We start from the raw sequence: 18,816 nt of genomic DNA, 5'->3' as shown, positions 1-18,816 counted from the left end.
ATACGTCCCAGAAGTTTCCTTTTACGCATCTCTTGAATATGCACCCTAGGCCCTGAAAATTACCCTGTGATGGAAACTGATCACTCATTGTAATATGGTTAAGGTACCACTTTGAGGATTAACAGGAGGCCAAATGTTCTCCCAAAAAGTATTGGGTTTGTGTGTGGAAAAACAAACATTTTTTAACAAAATACATTTGGCATAAAAACTCATTATTCTTTATACCATGATTAAATCCATGTAATGGATTTATGCCTATAAGATCACTAAATATCTTGGTATTGCAAAGGGTGCTGGACCAGTGGACTTTCAGCCCTTTATTCTAAATTCTGTAGTCTCTCATAGTAACACCATATGGCCCTAACAGGAAGAGGACAAAGTTTTTCCTTGATAGACAGCTGCTCAAGTAGAAAAGGTACAACTAATCAGATGATGCATGTGGGAGTGAAGAAATTGTTTTCATCACAAAACCCAGTATGTAAGACATACCATTACAGTGTCAATTGTTTGATATGAGACTCCACTGAATAAGGTTTGGGTCTCAATCAAACTTTGAGTAAAGAATAAAGCTAAAGACAGTTGCGAGAGGTGGCAAAGGGCAGTCCAGAGGGTGGGCTACAGACAGACGCCAAGGCTCCGACACCTTCTCTCTCTTGGGTGAAACTGAAAAAGGACGATCACTATGGGGGGGGGCGATCTTTTTCCTAACATATACGCTCAAATTTCTAACCATAATAAAAGAATGTTTCTCAATTACCTATTATTTTTCTCCTGAACCACATAGGGAGCAAAAGACGGCAGAGCAGGAGTGAGAGAGAAATTAACCTAGGCTAACAGGTAGGCTAATGGAGGAGGAGAAGCAACACCAAAAGACAAAAGGAAAAGACTGAGTAGGTTTATGGTGTGCCCAAACGAATTGTCTACGTAACCTATCAGCCTCTAGCATCTTCCAATACTTCACAAAATTTTCATCCTTTCAACAGATCACTCCTTATTATCTTCACAAGAACACCACACTCATGCCTCAACAGCTGGGCTAAAACATACGTGTCCATCATGCCCAACCAAAACATTCTGTTTCCACAAACTCTTTCCTATACAGCCTACTGCTTTCAACTCTGCTTGTTGTAGATGATATAATGCAAAAAAGAAAATAATTACAATACCTTACAGGAGAAAATCAGCCAAAATCATCAAAATTATTACTAATGCCGATTCACACTGTCTGCATAAGGACACAGCATGAAGAATTCTGACAAGAGCGTAAAAATTCCAACGCCACCTAGTGGGAAACAGGTGATTACAGAGACAGCCTTAGTGGGTTAGCCATGTGTTATTGTTTTATTTTGAATGCTGATCGCACCTAATGGCATGAAGACATAAGCTAATTTTAGCAGTTTGTAAGATTCATTCCAAATAAAAAAGTTTTAACATAAGTATTGGCAACACAGATACAGAATCCGAGTTGGAGGTATCCTCAAATAATATTACACAACATTTTGTATATTTTGGTTAGATGAAAAAGCCAAGAAATTTTCTATACATAATTTCTATACAAAATTTGAGACAAAGAACAAGGTCAGACGTGCAAATCAAGTGTTTAATGGTCAGTGTTGATCTGCACTCTGATTGCAATAAGTCAGGTGGACCATTTATCATATATCTATGTGTCAAATGAATGTGACAAACTTTAAGAAAAGATGAAACCACTTCAATATGGCACTTTTTTTGGTTTGAAATATGCCACACTTAAATGATGGATTTGATTTTTTTTTTAAATTTAGAAGATTCATTATTCTATAAAACCTTCCATTTCTTAAAGATAGTAGGATTCAGAAATGTTAAATAAGTAGCGCCATGAATTGCTGCTTTTGATCTGAGAAAAACCACTGATTACAAATTTCAGCTAATATATCAATCATTAACCAAATGAAGTTATTTTTAACATGTTTACAGATAAACCGATAGCCAGTGAAACTTCCTCACTTACAGAACATTATTAATAGTATTTTCACCGAGTGAAAATACATGAATGTTATATGACTGGTCCTAAGGGTTTGTCTTGACACTAAAATTTATATCTTTGAAAATCTGATAATTAGTTAAAGTAAACAATTCTGTTGTTTCTGAGAAAATATTCCTAATTTATTTATTTCCAAAACTTCATATTCATTGTTAGCTGAAGTCTGGGCATTCACATGACTGTTTGTAGTAACCTGCATGCAGTGATTGGGTTGCTAAGTTTTTGTTCTAAAGAATGAAAAAACATAATGATTGGTTTGATCTGTTTTAATACATTATTATCAGATTTATTACTCAACAAAATCTGCCATTTATTAAACATGGTGGTTTTACAGAATTAAATACTGTAGTCACTTAAAATAGCTTCATGATCTAGACATACTAATTACCACTTTGGCCACTTTATGAGCACCTCCATTTCTCCATTTCTCAACAAAGGGCATTGATCCAGTATATTTCAACACTTACACAAGCTTATTACAATTTATGCAACAGAAACCTTGTTTTTTTATAACAAAATTTTTAGGACAATAGTTCCTAAGGGTTTCTATATCACTACCAGTCACCAAAGGTTTTAAATGTCTACCATAATTATTGAACACATTTTTGCTGTGAAAACAAACACACTGATAAACAGAACTGGTCTGTTTTATTAGGTGATATAGCAATAACTTCTAGAGATGATGAAGAACAAAAAACTAGCAATAAAACAATGACTGAACACAAATTTGAGGAGGTAAAATAAAGTTCTGTTCTTTCACTCTGTACACCTACAACTGACCCCAGCTGTAAACAATACGAATAGTATCAAAAATACCCTGATAACCATGTTAATGCACATAGCCAACCTCTTTCATAAACAGTTTAGCAAGGAAAGAATGTCCCAAAGCACACAAAGTTTCTTTAAATATGCTGGTCTTAAAAATACAGAAGTATCACAGCATTCAAGGAACACTATCAGCATTTTCCCTGTAAAAACTACCAGAAAGTGTCAACACTACCAACATAAATGGTGCTTTTCGGCCACATTGTGCTGTGTCATAATCTAAACCCTACTCTCCTAAAACCACTGGTCATTGCTCTATAATACAAAAGCATGGACATTTTACATAGTGCAAACCATATAAAAACATACTAGCTGTTAAATCATCTTCAAAATGTAGATTATTATTATTATTATTATTATTATTATTATTATTATTATTATTATTTTATTATTATTATTATTATTATCATTATTATTATTATTATTATTATTATTATTCAGAAGATAAATGCTTATCCATATGGCACTAGCCTGCATGTGCCTCTGACTTGAAACTCAATCTGCATTTGAAAAATGCTACAGAAGATAACCGGAAATAGAGAAGAAGAGATCAGTTATTACAAAAGAAAAAAGATAAATAAATACATTAATACATAAATATATAAAAATATAAATTAATACATAAATATATAAAAATATAAGTAAATTATTAAAATACAAGATGCTTTGTTTTCAAGTGGCACATATTGCAGTAAGCCAGTCCTCTTAGTTAATGCCAAACTGACTGCTCAGAACACTGGGGCACAGTTACATCTAACAAAGATTGTAAAACAAAGACAGCATCATTCAAACCCTCCAACATGAAAAAAAGATGCTGAATTCTGGAGAAGTCACTGTTGATCCTCTACCACGATTCTTTAATAACTTCACTGGCGCAGTAATTTTCCTACAAGAGCTTATCACTAATAGGTGGGTAGTTCTGTCAGTGCATCTCATATGGTGCACTGCAGCGCACTGCTAGGGAGTGTTTGCAGAGTCCCTTTGGCCTCTAGCCTTTTTACTTGGCTACATCCACATTTTATCTTTTGACTTTTCCTCCATTTCTGATCTTCAAAAGTTAAGTATATCTTAGTTTAACCATACCACTGAGCTGATTAACAACCTTGCTGTCCAATGCCTCAAATGTTACTAATTTGTGCAATTGTGGGGTTTTCTGCCAGCTTCATCTTTAGATCCTTGTCCAGTACTTCATTTCCTTTATTTTCTGGATTTCTTATCTTCGTGTCCAACCACTGCAACCCCTCTTTTCATTGTCTTCAGTGAAAAAGTGCCCCAGTGCTTATCTTGGCAGTTTAATTTCATAAATCAAAGAGCCTACCAGCCTTCTCAACCTACTACTATCACAAGACATTACAAGAGTACACAACAATACTTAACTGTGGTATAGCCTTAGGATGGAAAAAAGATCTAAAGAAAAAATAAAAAGAAAAACTGAAAGAGTTGGAACTAGCAGAAGTGGGAAAACAAGGTGAACTTTTCTTCCCAACTAAAACACAATCTCTACATTTTTCCCTGGTACAGCTGTGCACAGTGAGCAATACTGAGAAGTACTTTGAGTTTGATACAAAAGGTAAAAAAAACCTGACTTTAATCAACAATGTCATAAAACTGTTTTATGGACTATGAATGCTGACTGTAGAGAGAAAAATGACGTTTGAGAAAAACAAGAAACTGGGAGATGCACAAAGATGGTATCCTGATCTGCAATATTGTGTTCTAATAAGTTCCTTGTGTGATGGTAAATGTAAAAAATTTGTCTTGAATTTTGTGTAAATATAAAATTTGTCCATTGGCTGAACTGTACACAAACACTGATAATCAAAAATTTTTTTTTAGTTTTTTGCAGAATGTGACAACATGACTGTGGCCAAAGAGACAAGAACTGCCTCATAGACTGTGGTGTTTCAGAAAATAAAGTAACAAGAAGATCTGCAAAGACAAGGTTTGGTATAAGTATGTTCTGAAGTCTTTCTTGTGGGAAGATAAATTTGATATCTTTCATTGAAATAAAATTTGAAAGGATAGATTTTGGCCATTTACATTAAGTATAATTTCACTTCTGTTCATGACTCTGCAAAATAATTTTATATATGGAGGAAAAATTAGAGCTTTTCTAACTCAATACAACAGGTTCCAGAAATAATAATAATAATAATAATAATAATAATAATAATAATAATAATAATAATAATAATAATAATAATAGTAATAACAGAGAAACAAATCCACAGTTATGTAACAGTACATACATTTAAAGATAGATCTGTACAGATCTATCTATAATTATATGCACATTTACATACCTGTGGATTTGTTTCTCCATTTGAAGACTTATGCTACTAAGGAGTGCATGGGAAGAAGGACTGATAAAAGTTGATGAAGACCCAGAAATATACAGAGTCAGGAGAATGAAAAACAGAACAGAGGAATGGTACAACAAAGCAATGCATGGACAGTACATGAGACAGACTAAAAACTGGCAAGTGATGAAACATGGCAATGGCTACACAGCGGAGAACTCAAGAAGGAAACAGAAGGAATGCTAAAAGCAGCACAAGATCAGGCCCTAAGAACCAGATATGTTCAAAGAACAATAGATGGAAATAACATCTCACCCATAAGAAAGACAAGACCATAAACCACATAGCAAGTGAATGTCCAGAGCTTGCACAGAACCAGTACAAAAGAGGCATGATTCAGGAGCAAAAGCACCTCCAATGGAGCCTATGCAAGAAACACCAGCTAGCTTGCAGTAATAAGTGGTACGAACACCAACCCGAGGGAGTGATAGAAAACAATCAGGCAAAGATCTGGGACTACGGCATCAAAACAGATATAGTGATATGTGCCAGTAGACCAGACATGATGCTGACTGACAAAATCAAGAAGAAAGTATCACTCATTGATGTCACAATACCATGGGACACCAGAGTAGATGAGAAAGAAAGAGAAAAAACTGATAAGTATCAAGACCTGAAAATCAAAATAAGAAGGATATGGGATAACAAAGGAAATTATACCCATAATAGCAGGAACACTAGGCACGATCCCAAGATCCCTGAAAAGGAATCTGGGCAAAAATATATGTCGAAGTAGCTCCAGGATTCAAGCAGAAGAGTGTGCTACTAGAAACAGTGCACATAGTGAGAAAAGTGATGGACTCCTAAGGAGGCAAGATGCAACCTGGAACCCACACTATAAAAACCACCCAGTCGAATAGGATGACTGTGATAGACAAGGGAAAAAATTATAATAATAATAATATCAATAATAACAAAACACATTTTTCAGATTAAAATAAAGCAATCATCACTTACAATAATGTAATGTTATTAAAATGTTTCAAACATTCATTATATAGAAAACATCACAGCATCTCATTTTCAAAATGAAAAAACATTTTCATAAAAATAAACATCTAAAATCACATTCTGAAATTCTTTTATATAACTAATCTAGCCTTCTTTTGTTTACCTTCTAAAAACTCTTGCATCATTCTTTTCCTTCCAAGCCTTGTAGTGACCCCAAGTAAAGGTTTCTGTGCTAATGACAAATTCTCAACAGCATTGAATTTACTTCTGCTTTTCCCTCTTAACCCTTGCCTTGTAATCATCCCCAACTGTAAATGAGATGAGAGAGATACTGGACTATCAACAGTATCATTACCATCTTCAACATACTTGCTATTCACCTTATAAACTAAAGAGTTGTCACACTGTACCTCATGCAGTTTCTTATCATGGCATGCTATGTGAACCAATTTGAGGTTTCCTCTTTCAGTCTTACCCTGTTGACATTTGTGTAAAAATAGTAAGCCATGAAAATATGACAGATTGACATCATCTGATCTTGGTCCCTCAAGAGCTTTTCTCAAATAAGGTAAAATGCTTCTAGACTTTTCTATTCTGAAATATAAAAAAAGAATGAAGCTTAAAATTAACACATGCTTCATATCTGGTAAGTTCTTGTACTGTACTTGTAACTATACATTAGGAATTGGACTGACTGTAGAGATATAAAAAATAGTCAACTAAATTTTTATTCTTCACAGAAACAAGCCATTACTTTGCAAATAAGCAGAATGTCAGGAATTTCCCAATGCAGTAATAAGCAAATAATAACTCCTTTCCCAAAGTCTACCATCCTTTTTCCTGCACCTGCAGGCCCATGTGAGGTGTGTAACCAATTAATATGTACATAGGGCATAATATTAATGGTCCCTGACTTACAAATATTGTGTTTTGCACATATATCTTTAGAGGATCTATACCTATGTATATTCGGAAATATGTAAAGTTTCAGAAAAAACATTAAATTGGAAAGCATTAAAAATTTCCATGGAAAAAAAGCAAATTGAAGCAAGAAACTACTATGGCATGGCAAGGCAATACTTGTACATCCAACACTAACCACCCTATTTTCTGCCAAAGAGTTTAGTAGTAACTATAATGGAACATGACTCAGTCTCTGTGAGCAAGAGATTTATGCAAACAAGCATGTGGGTGTTGCAGTGTATTTAAAGAACTATCGCTATAATGAACTTTTTTTTTCGGTGGCTAGTGAATTGCTGTTTTGCACATTTCTTGGAAACAATGCAAACAAAAGTTAATTTTTAAGTGTTGTATCAAAGTGTTCAAGAATAACAAGTGAGGAGAAGCTAAAGATCATTAGTGGGTATGAGGGTGGCATGTCTTTGTCTACCATTGCAAGCAAGATAGGGAGGACTGTAGTGAAAATAAACACTACTGTGAGAGGTTGTGAACATATCTGGGAAGAAACAAAGGATTGACAGATCTTAACTGTATCATAATTTCTAAGAAAAGACAAGGGCCCAAAGGGGACTTTGAGAGATAATCATGAGTTTTCTGACTTGACATAAACATTCCACCTAGGCCCAGAAACGTAGCTCTTACTTAAGTGCAGGAGTCACTGAATTAGTTCTTTCTTATGCAAGCACTGCCAATCATATCATACTTGCAATATTGATTTTTACAGCCGACTTAAACTTTTAGACAAACTTGAGTTGGAAAGCCCAAGGAACAGGGAGTTTTTATTAAGGATGTGTTCTCAAATGATTACTGTTATTTTACAGTAACCAAACAGTGATTGAAAGAAACTTGATCAACTACTGGCCATTCAGTGTGAATATTGAGTTATAAAAATGTTAACATGATCATGCTAGTTTTTGTGCCTTAAACCTCCACAGTATTTTGGTGTTAAGTGTTGAGATATAAGGTTAGTAATGGAACCTTTACCCACAAAAACCTACCCAAACCTAAGTTTGGATAGGATACACTATGACTTCTGGAATAATATCTTTTGAAAAAGAAAAAAAAACCGAGTCTCTTACATAAAAGAAATTATTTCTTAATATTTTCTGCCCTCATTCACCTGTTGTGACTGCTTGGACCGCATCTTCTAGCAGTTCTCCAGACTGATATGTTCACTCTATGAACGTGTAAGAACCACTTTCTAAATAATAAAACACAATGGAGTCATACTCTGGAAACACTTGTAATGTGCCAAAATCCTCTCCTGCAAAGTTGCTGACTAGCTAGTCACTGGGTGTGGGAGGAACTATGCAAGATATTACAGATGTCTTAACTCTCTTTATAATGTATCCCAGTTTTCAACCAACTCAGAGGTCAAAACATCCATACCTTACCCCATTTTTCCTTTTGGATAGTTCTACTTCCAATTTTATTTATATCATGCCTGTTCCATATTTGTATAGCCCTGTGATGACGCATATCTGTTTTCCCGGTCTACTGATTCTGACAAACACACATCCACAAGACAAAATCTTGGGGATGTCAAGTCCCCAAATCTAATCCATTAGTTGATGTCCTCCCACCATTCCTCCAAAGCTCCCCCTTACTTTTTGCTGAATAAAAATGATCTAGTTCACTGTCTTGAGATGCTATGCCCTTGGGGAAGCAACAGATGTCTTTAAGACTATTACAATATCAATCTTCTAAAGGATGCCATTACCTCTCATCAAAGAATATATCTCTTAAATTAATGAACTAACAATACACTGACAGTTAGTTGACCCCATTGCACCAACCAAAACAAAACCATCAACTCATGGTAGTGTAACTCATGCAAATGACTTCCATACCATAAATGTTGTGATTTTATTCTGAACAACAACATATTATTATTATTATTATTATTATTATTATTATTATTATTATTATTATTAATGGTCATTGTTGGATCTTATGTTTATTTTTTAAGAACAATAGTTTTTACATCCTTCTTTTGTACAAGATTTTACGGGACTTTGACATCTGGTTCCCTGGGGCAGTATTTTCACACACTATAATATCTTTATGATGTTTTCATAAAGAAAAAACATCTTCATGAATCAGCCTGAGAGTTCACTTAAAGGCTTGGTGACATGGAAAGAAATGAAAAGATGTTTTAGCCATTAATCCACCAAGACAGCTTCAATAATCCATCAAAACACTTCCTGGTTGCCCAGTCTCTTTGCACAAAGGAGAAAGGAAAATGAATGATAAGGCAACAAAAACACATCCTTGATCAATGCCACACCAGTTGATGAGAGAGCTACCATAAGTGAAAGTGAATAAACAGGGAAGGTTTATAAGGCTACACATATCCTTGCTAGGTTCCTTCTAGATATAAGACCTCTCCAAAGATAAACCCACAATACATAGTGCTGGGCACTGGAATTTAAAACACGAAGGATACTCCTCTGTCTATGTTGACACTTTCTAGGAAGAAAATGAAGACATCAAGCCTACAGATCCATGAAGTACTCTTATCATTTCATCTTGCCAGGAAGCAGTGCTATGTATCAAAAGACTTTAACCCAATGCAATTCTTTCAAGAATGAAGATTAATGGGGAAGGTAAAATAGCTGATAAGGTGGTACAACTGGGGTCTTCTAAGTCAAGAGCCCTGCATGTCTGAAGAAATGAAGGAAATGGGAAGCTCCGTTGCTGTTAATACAATGTAGGTGTTAGTGAGCGCAGAATGTGTAGGTGTTAGTGAGTGCAGAATGGTCTTCCTAATCTTTGATGCAAAACTGAATGTCTCTATATGGTCACCTATAAGAGACTCACAAGACCCAGCTTTTTTCTTTTTATAGATAGTGAAGGTATCACCACTCATTACATGACATCTACTGTTGTCCTGCCAAGGTAAATATATATCCTGGCAAGATGCTCCTAATCTGATAATAACTGACCAATCAGAGGTCTGACATAAATATTTTTATCCAAGAGGGACCTTCACCTCTCAGGTTCTATCTGGTCTATCCTCTATGACTCTTCAAAAACCAGTTTCCTAGAGGTATAAATCTGATTTATATGACCCTACAGTCAATAACAATGAATTCACATCAGTTCTGGATATCTGTTTATGTTTCTTCAGCATATAATCAATGCAACTCTCTTACTATACTGTACAGTCCCAGGTATCAATAAGCAATCAAAAGGAATGTAGAACTGGACAACCACATTAGCACTTCTTTCTCAAAAAAAGAGATGCAGATTTTGAAGAATATAATAAACTATGAATCTATGCCACAAATATCTGCATCTCTTGCTTCTGTCATGGGTGAGTAATACATCACACATGGGACAAAATCTACAATAATAAAATATTTTATTATCTGATTGCAAGACGAACTCTACAACAAAGTTTATATTACCTAAAACTATCAACACTAAACAGTAAACTTGGCATGCGAAACTACTTCACAACATAAACACCGTCATCCACCTGCAATCCTTAAAAGATTATTAAAATAGTTAAACATGAATTTTTATCTGTGCAAAAGTGAAAAATGATAATATAATATAAGAAATACTGTAGTGTTAAGGTAACAAAGGATGTGCATTTACACTACAATCAAAAATGCTGAACAAGATACTAGTACTGGTAACTCTGTACTGTACAGATATATACACATAAGGCAAATCACAAACTATTAATCACCATATATGTTTTTATGCCAAATTTTCCTTTTATGAGGATAAGACAGGAAAATGAGTTCTCTATGCTTTTCTCTGTTTTGAACTCCTTGGGCTACCTATAACTCATAGACGCCACAGGATAACTGCACCAGATGCACAACAATCACAACAATGTTTGGGAGACAATTGAATATTACTCTTTAAGTGTTTTAGCTACAATTGCAGAAGACTTATCAGAAAAAAATATATATTTTCATGATAAAATTTATTTTTTAGATACTTACTGTTAGACATAGCTTATATCTCCTCGCCTATCGGGGTAGAGATCTAAGCTATGTTTAACAATACCTATAATCTTATCTAAATCAGACTAGGAAAGTATTTTGTCTTATCCCATTTTATCTCATAACAAACACTGTCCATTAACTTGCAAATTCTACATTTTCCATGTACTAAATAAACTGATATGCTATTTTATTTTTAATTCCTATAATTTCTACCCATTACTACACCTGAATGTATCTCTACCAGTTATGTAACAGAAAAATTAGTAACAAAGTCTATGAAAACTTAGAGGGGTTATGTTACTGGTAACTATATTTTTTATCAGTATCCAAACAGGTTAGGGTGTTAGTTTGAATAACTAATAACTTTAACAACAGACAAGTTCACAAATTATTCCAAGGAAAGAAAAATTGCTAAAATACACTATTGACCCTTAATGGACAGCAGGGCTCTTTTGATCCCCAATAACTGCATACGAAACTCTCTGGTTCAGCTCTTATGATTACTGTTATTTTGCCCCATAATACTTGAACAAATTATACGTAGTATGTTCCTAATGATGCATCATAGACTGATTTTCAATGTAAGCCAGAACACACCTAAATAAGCACCTACATCACCCACCTTGCTAATGCAGTAGTAAAGTCATACTCTGGGACATCAAAACACATTTCTATGACATATATGGACTAAGAATAACACATGAAGCACATACATTTAAAATACAGTACTGCAATGTGAATTACTAATGTAAATAATGAAATGATACTGTAAAAAACAGAACATGAATTATTTAATTGAATTATTTAACTATTTATGGGAACCGCGTCGTAACCACGAAAAGTCACTGGTTGAGACCATCATACATTTAAAATAACGTAATGTGAATTACCAGTAATAATGGATCGCCTATATATGGCAACACTCACACCTCAGATCAGGATACAAGGAGATAAGTGTGACTTGAGATTTCATGAGGGAATCTACTACACTTCCCCATTCCTGTACATCCTGTATTCATTTGCCCATAAATATACTTAGGGATTGCTGTTGGTTTTAGCTATCTTTCACAAAATAATTCAGCTGTAATTGTAATTTTGCAAAGTACAGTACAGTATAAAAATAATATTAGAAAGAATATTTATAACTCAATAAAAAGTACTACACCTCCCAATCCCAGTACATCTCATAAGTATTTTACCATAAATATAGTCAGGGATTGTTGCTAATTTTAGTTCTTATCTGTTATGATATCATGATTTTACAAAATAAAATTAAAAAAGTATTAAAAAGAACATGTATAATTTGCTAAAATTAGTGTATTTTTACTAGTGTCAAGGAAAAGCCTACCACATAGGGTTGGAAATATTCACTTGCAACTTCCAGTGGAATGTGCAGAAAATTTTTTTGAATTTTTTCTTCATTATACCAAGTGCATTTGCATATCTTCCTCTTTCCACTGAACAAACTTATAGTTTTCCCAATCTAGGGGTGTTCTTAATTGTATAGTTTAGCCTGGCCTGTAAGGGTTAAAAATCTTGAAAGCTAGTAGCCAGTTGCTTTGGTTCACTATACCTGTTTATTGTCATACCAAACAAAGGAGAGAGAGAGAAGGTGTATCCTTAAGCACAAGTACTCTCAACTGTCTACTAAACTGGTAATATTTACTAATTATAGTAAACACCCGTATTCGCGGTCTCACGATTTGCGGATTTCTCTATGGAACATATATAAGCATTATTCGGTGAAAATTCGCCCATTCGCAGTATTTTTCAGAGAAATGTTCACTAATTACTGTATTTTCATGTCATTTTCATGACTAAATGCACTTTTTGTGATAAAACCATTAAAATACTAAGGTACCCAGGTAGTGCTCAAGTTACGATAATTCGATTTTGCAATGGGGTAAGCAATTAATACCAATATGACAATATTTATAAAATATCTTAAAATTTCGCACGGGCGCAGGCAGCAGCGTACAATCAGGCAGTGAGAGAGACCCAATTACAATAAAACAACTTCTTTTCCTCCATCTCTTTATCCCATCTTCTAGTTAAAAAAGTAAAAAAAAAGTAAAAGAGAATGATAAAAGTATTGTTAGTAACGTTATACTCTTGCGTAAATGTGTATAGCCATAAACAGCCGAACGAGAAACTGTTGTTTTGCTTATAACTGAATCGGATAGCAACAGCCGTTTTGCTTGTATTTCAACCATCGTATGGTAGTAAACAATTACCGTATTTATAGTACATATGTTAAGTAGGCTAGGACTGATATATTTTTAAATTATACTCTTATTTGGTATAGATAAAAGATCGACAAGGAAAGATACTGCTAAATTTAAGCTGTAAGTTGTAGTTGAAGCTGAGAAAACAATATTCAGGCTGCTAATGACTACAGTAAACCCCCCGTATTCGCGTTCTCATGATTCGCGGATTTCTCTGTGGAATATATCTACCCATTATTCACGGAAAATCTGTCCATTCGCGGTATTTTTCACTGAGAAATATTCACTAATTACTGTATTTTCATATAATTTTCATGACTACATGCACTTTTTGTGATAAAACTATTAAAATACTCAGGGATAAGCATTTTTTGAGGGTTTTTCTTGTGTTTAAGCTATCAAAATAGGCAGTTCTAAGTGTTTTTAGAGGGGTTTTAAGTATTTGCAGATTTTAACTATTCGCAGGGGGGTGCGGTTTGCATCCCCCGCGAATACGGGAGGTTTACTGCATAAATTATCGTGCATCGGCAACATAGATGAAACTCAACCATAAATAAAATTGGAGAGAAAGTATTTTAATCAAAACTACTGGGCATGAAAGAACACATATTACTACTAAATGCACTTTTTGTGATAAAACTATCAAAATACTCAGGTGTAAGCATTTTCTGAGGGTTTTTTTTTTTTGTTCGAACTATCAAAATAGGCATTTCTAAGTGTTTTTAGAGAGGCTTTAAGTATTCGTGGATTTTAGCTAATCACGGGTGTGTGTGTGTGTGTGTGTGTGTGTGTGTGTGTGTGTGTGTGTGTGTGTGTGTGTGTGTGTGTGTGTGTGTGTGTGATATGCATCCCCCGAGAACATGGGGGTTTACTATATATGTATACGATATACCATAGTGTAGGCTAAGCTAATTCTTTTTGTTATTCAACTTCTCTTTGTACTGAACTATCATAAGTCACTCTGCATGAACCTCCAGAATTAGCTGATATTAATAATTACTATACCATGTATATATAGAGTACAGTATACTTTATGTATACATGGCACTGGATACCCTAGCGTAGGCTAGGCTATATTCGAGATACATTTTTTCCAACAAATGATAGGTTTTTGGAACCTAACCCCATCGCAAGTAGGATAACACCTGTACAGGTATAAGCATTTTTAGTTTTTTTGTGTTTTGAACCATCAAAATAGGCAGTTCTAAGTGTTTTTAGAAGGGTTCTAAGTATTCACAGATTTTAGCTATTCGCAGGGGGGTGTGGCACACATCCCCTGCAAATACGGGGGGTTTACTGTAGTATTTTAAGGGTTAGTCTCTCCACCTCCACTGCCAAATTAAGCCTAGAAATAACATGATAGTTTGTAATCTTGCATGAGCACATTTAGAGTACACTCAAAATAAAAGATTACTTTTACAAGTTCCATTACCTTTAAATGTATTACACTACACCAAAATACAAAATACCTACACATGATCCAAATTCCATGTAGAAAAGACAATGCGTGCTTCTCTAGTGTTGTATGGGTTGATAATGTGATTGTCTTTGCATGTTGGCTCATTATAGAGTCCCTCACATTCAAACAAACCATTGGTATCACAAAGACGTGCATTGGAAGCAGCTGAACGGTCAAAGTAGTCAGCATTGTACCTGAGAACAGATACTACAACTTAACGAAACCATTTAAAATTACAAAACGTTACACACAATGAACAAACACAAATTCACAACTCCTAAGGACAGAAACTCGTAAAACTTGGAATAATAACATTTCATAAACAGAAACCTATTATTTTAATTGCTCATAATTACCTGCAGTAAGACCAATAACCTAAATTATGGTGATTCATGAGTGAACTTATGTCATTTAGACAGAGGAGTATCTCCAATACTATGGGATGCCTAATGCTTATTACATCATCACTTGCCGTTCTCAAATTCAAATTCATTTTTAAGTTTCTTTAGGAACTGCACTGTAAATTTATTATCAATCAATCTATTAAAAAAAACTGATAAAGATGAGGTTTTTACCCATCTTTATATAAAAACCTAGAAAACTGCAAACAAATGACTCCATAAGTCATACGAAGTCATATTTCAAACTTAAAATCTCTTCTTTGTTAAAGATTTTAGTTACAAAAAAAAAATTATATTAACATCAATGTCTAAAAATTACATTTTTATGATAAAATAAAGTTTTCCATATACTTACCAAGCAATTACATAGCTACAGTTTCCACTTGCATGGCAGCTAAAATTTTTAAATTCACGGGTTGCGCTATTTATTTTGGGTAGTTGAATTGCCCTGCCCACTTTCGGGGAAAGATAGGAACAACTCAGCAAAGAGCTTCAATTTTGTTTATGCCCTTATGTCATTGCAAGGGGAGGAGGGAGGGCTCCAATCATGTAATTACTTGGTAAGTTATATAAAACTTCATTTTATCATAAAAATGTCGTTTTTATATTTTTTTCTTAGCCACGTAAAACAAATCTAATACTTCGGGCCAGACCTAGGAGAGCTGTTAATCAGCTCAGTGGTCTGGTTAAACTAAGGTATACTTAACTTATATGAGTAACTTACTGAGTAATTACATAGCTGATTCCCACATTGATAGGAAGTAGGATGCATATACAAATCTACTCCAAACCATTAAGAATGGTAATGAATTTGAGAATAGACAAAGTTGCTACCATAGAGAGAGGCCAATTCTTGGGAGCCATCACTAGTGCCCTTATCTATAAAAGAAAGGACTTCTAACCAATCCACTGCACAATCCTCTGACAAAACGGCACAGTCCGTGGGCTTGTGTGCAAGAGCCCCCACAGACCAGTCCAGGAAGCTTAAAACTTCAGAAACTTTGAATAAATTCTTGAGAAGATGGGCCAACTCAGAAGCAGAGAATATTATCTTGGTTGAAGAAAACTCTGATCTATGGGATGAATCTATTAGCCTGGAGAAGTCCCCCTGGGAGGAGGCAGAAATTTCCCTCCTTCAAGCCAACCTGGAAGGAGGAAAACTGAAGAAGGTTCTCCTTTGCTCTCTCTTTTCTGCGAGCCATCCATCAACCCCATTCAAAGCCTTCTTCGCTGAAGACGAAAACACCACCTTAGGCAACCTAGAGGACCCAGTAGCCTGAATATCCATCAAAAAAGCAAACGCAGGAGAAGATGGGGCTGCTGGTGAAAAGAAACTCAAAAAAGAAGCAAGGAGATACCTCAATAAGGACGTATAAGCCGAAGTAGGAGCGTCATGGTCCACTAAGTCTTCTTCATAAGAAGATATGGGGGATAAGGATAAGTCTGCTGGAGGTTGAGGAGTCGACAGAGCCTTCTTGAGTAGGCCCAAAATACTGTCAAGCTTGCGATGAATAGGTTCTGAGGACAAATTGACAGCTGCTGGCGCCTGAGAACTAGAGGCAAAAGCTTGAAGGAGAGGAGCCAGCGGTGTGGGTGAAAGCGTAGGGCGTCGAGTTACTGGATTTGCAGAAAACAGAGATAGTGCTAAATGCTCAAAGACTGGAACTGGACGATGGGCCAAAACTGGACGTTCGGGAGCCAATGGGCCCTCTGTAGCTACTGGGAGCTTGGGCGCTACTGGGTGATCAGATATTAATGGGCACTCTGAGGAGCTCGGAGGATAACAGGCGTTCGGGGACTAATGGGCGATTAGGTGCTAATGAGTGCTTGGAGACTCTTGGGCACTAATGGGTGCTCGTGCAGTAACAGGAGCTCAGATGCTAAAGGGAATTTGGAGACTCTAGAGGGCATGGGCAATAATGGACACTCAAGTACTACTACTGGATGCTTTGATTCCAAGAAAAGCTCAAAAACTGCTGGGCGCTTGTAGGTGCTCAAGAGAAAAAGACTGATGTTCTTAAGATGATGAAGAGAGCTTACGAGATGCAGAGTGTTCGCGAGCCGAAGTCTGGCTCTCTACAATTAGGTGCTCCGAAGAAAATGCTCTAGGCTGCCTAGTGACTACAGGATGGACGAGGGCTGCTAACAGGTTCTTTGAAACTTTTACAAGGCACTTGAGGAGAGCGTGTCACTTCCATTGCATGACTTTTCAACGGGCGCGACTCGTCCATAAAGAGCTATCGGCGCCTGGGACTAGAATCCTCTGAACTTGAAAAGAGACGATGCACATCCTTAGAGATGCCTTTCCAGTGGCTCTCTGTCGCAACCCATGGATCGGCAACAGGTTCGACTGAGGGAGCGACTACCCATGGGCAGACCCCACTGACCTCCCTTAGGCTACTAGTTTGACTCCTCCAAGGTTTAGGGGAGTATGCCATTGACCTTTGCCCAAGAAAATTGGTGGGACGAGCAGCCACCTCGTCCACCAACACTTCACTAGCATTATTCACACTCACTTTTTCCATTAGGGTTTTCACTGAGGACCCTAAATGGCCCAAGTTCTCTGCAATTAACTCGAATCTCTTGTCAAACTTTGTCTTGAGGCTGGCAATGGGGTCGGGTTCGGAAGCGTGGGAGCCACATAAAGGAGAGGGTGGAACAATTTGAGGACTGGGAACAGGGATCAGAAACAGGAATATTATCATTATCAACAGGGTGAGAAGATTCCTGGCTAACTAAAGACTTACTATTTTCAGCTCTAGCAGTCGCCTTTCTCTGTGTTTCCCAAGAGAATTTATTTCTATTTTCAGCTCTAGCAGTTGCCTTTCTCTGTGTTTCCCAAGAGAATTTATTTAAGTGTGACTTTAAACTCTTTCACTTTTTGTCATCCCAATCCATACTCTCCTGACATCTTAAATCTACTGAGCACACCTGCCCCCTACACTTAGTGCACAGCGTATGTGAATCATAGGTTTTCTTAGTTAGTCGATTATTGCAGCCTTGGCTGCAATACCTAATGCTAGTTGAACTTGAGTCAGACACCGTGAAGAAAACAAGTCCACTAAAAAGGTCAAAATCAGGAAATAAGTCATAATTCGTGAATTATCAGTCAATAATAGTCTCAAAAGAAACCTCACACTGTCTAAATGTGCCAAAAGGCTACCAAATACAAGAATACTTCACCAACTGGACGAAATGAATCGGAAAATCAGCGAATTCTAAAATAAAGCTGCTGCTAACAACTGGTGTTCAGCCATCAGCCAGCAGAAACAAATTAAAGCTCTCTGCTGAGTTGTTCCTCTCTTTCCCCGAAAGTGGGCGGGGCAAATCACCTAACCAAAATAAATAGCGCGACCTGGGAATTTCAAAATTTTAGCTGCCGTGTGAGTGGAAACTATAGCTATGGAATTCCTTGGTAAGTTACTATGTAAAAAGGATTTACAGTAGCTTTATATGGGTCATTTTTAATTTTGGAAACTTCAAGCATACTGGGATATATTGAATTAGCAAAAAAAAACATATCTCTATTAGTCAATGAAATTAGCATATTATATACTAAATGTATTTTTTATATCTAAGTCTGCCATCTCAAGGATTAATACATAGGAATTTAGATTTATAGAAATGCAAATAAAAATTTGCAATATTAA

At 35.8% G+C, this 18,816-nt stretch overlaps 1 protein-coding gene across 7 annotated transcripts in view; it reads right to left on the bottom strand.

Annotated features, from left to right (window-relative positions):
- Drep4 (DNA fragmentation factor-related protein 4) overlaps positions 1-18,816 on the bottom strand; it is a 100,991-nt gene that overhangs the window by 61,788 nt on the left and 20,387 nt on the right. For 4 of the 7 annotated variants that reach the window (XR_010856217.1, XR_010856218.1, XM_067121955.1 and 1 more), the window contains exon 4: positions 14,780-14,959. Coding sequence is in view for 5 of the 7 variants with exons in the window: in XM_067121955.1 (XP_066978056.1) it covers positions 14,780-14,959 (180 nt within the window). In the remaining 2 variants the exon portion in view is untranslated. Of the gene's footprint in view, positions 1-2,271; positions 6,754-14,779; positions 14,960-18,816 lie in introns of those variants that run through there. The other 3 variants (XM_067121951.1, XM_067121954.1, XM_067121953.1) reach the window with 3 other exon arrangements.

This window comes from Macrobrachium rosenbergii, chromosome 20 (assembly GCF_040412425.1).
Source record: "Macrobrachium rosenbergii isolate ZJJX-2024 chromosome 20, ASM4041242v1, whole genome shotgun sequence".
In the NCBI taxonomy this organism is placed as follows: domain Eukaryota; kingdom Metazoa; phylum Arthropoda; class Malacostraca; order Decapoda; family Palaemonidae; genus Macrobrachium; species Macrobrachium rosenbergii.
Note: the sequence above shows the minus strand (reverse complement) of the source record. Positions and strands in the feature narration are given on the sequence as shown.